Here is a 1,155-nt window from a genome sequence, read left to right as displayed (position 1 = left end):
GTGCCAGCCGCTGCGTCGGGCCGAGGAGGACGCAGGTGCTGGGGACATGCTGACGCCTTCCCCCAGCGGCTACTCGGAGGCTGGTGAGGAAGATCCTCTGCAGAACTACATGAACTCGGAGAACACGGCGCTGCACCGGGGCAGCGGCCAGCGGCGCAGCGGCTTCTTGCCGAAGCCTCGTCGCAGCTGCGTGCCCAATGTCTTCAGCTTCGATTTCCCCCGGCCCTGCCCCGAGCAGCCACGGCAGCTCAACTACATCCAGGTGGAGCTGGAGGCTGAGCCGCACAAGGGACATCAGAACCCACCGGTCCCCCGCGTCCCATCTCCTGCCACCCACGAAGCCCGCCGGACAGACTCCTACGCGGTCATTGACCTAAAAAAGACAGCGGCCATGTCCAGTTTGCAAAGGGCCCTGCCGAGAGATGATGGGACGTCGCGGAAAACTCGCCATAACAGCACTGACCTGCCCCTGTGAGGGGGAACGCCAAGCGCAAGCCCTGTGTCGTGGCTTCAGTAGCTGCCTTTCCGCATATCGCCCGGTGTGACCTCCTCCCGCTTCCCCGTTACCCCATTTCCTGGTGTCATGGGATGGCTCCTACAGCTGATGTTAAGGCTTGTCTGTCCGTCCGTCTGTCTCCCCCTCTCTGTCTCTCCCATGTAGTTCGTTTTTAAAGCCTTGTGAGATATCTGACCACGCTGTTAGAAGGTGAAATTTCTGGTGAGAGGGGCAAAAGGTGCCAGCAATGGTACTGGCCCGTGCGGATACAGCCTGGAGCCGGGTCAGCTCTGCCGATGGCTGGGCAGCTCCATGCAGTGCCGCCAGCCTGGCTGCAGAGGCAGGGCAGCAGCCTGGCGTTTCCAACAGCGCATTGCTTTAGGAGCTCCATCGCAAATGGAGCCTCTTTCTCTGGATTTCATGCCTTGCCACCCCAGGGGAGCTCTGCAGCCAGGCCCCTCTGATGTCAGGTTTTGCCTTGGGATTTCGCTGATCCCTGGTGACGTGGGAGCTCCTGCTGCGGTCTTTCCCCCCTCAACTTGCACCTTTCTCCCCTCCGCACTGTTTATACTGTTTTCTTGAAGCTCGTAGAAGTTTTTTATACTTCTGTCCCTTGCTCAGATTCGATTTAAATCGGGCAAATCTAGAAATTAATAGCA

General features: G+C 59.0%; 1 protein-coding gene across 1 annotated transcript in view; it reads left to right on the top strand.

Annotated features, from left to right (window-relative positions):
- FRS3 (fibroblast growth factor receptor substrate 3) overlaps positions 1-475 on the top strand; it is a 5,467-nt gene extending 4,992 nt beyond the window's left edge. The window contains exon 6 of the mRNA XM_010145579.1: positions 1-475. This exon is cut by the window's left edge and continues 29 nt beyond it. Coding sequence (XP_010143881.1) covers positions 1-475 — 475 coding nt within the window.
- Positions 476-1,155: the final 680 nt, after the last annotated feature.

Source organism: Buceros rhinoceros, unplaced genomic scaffold (genome assembly GCF_000710305.1).
Source record: "Buceros rhinoceros silvestris isolate BGI_N320 unplaced genomic scaffold, ASM71030v1 scaffold41491, whole genome shotgun sequence".
Classification (NCBI taxonomy): domain Eukaryota; kingdom Metazoa; phylum Chordata; class Aves; order Bucerotiformes; family Bucerotidae; genus Buceros; species Buceros rhinoceros.
The sequence above is the reverse complement of the archived record's forward strand: the minus strand, read 5'-3'. Positions and strand labels throughout refer to the sequence as shown.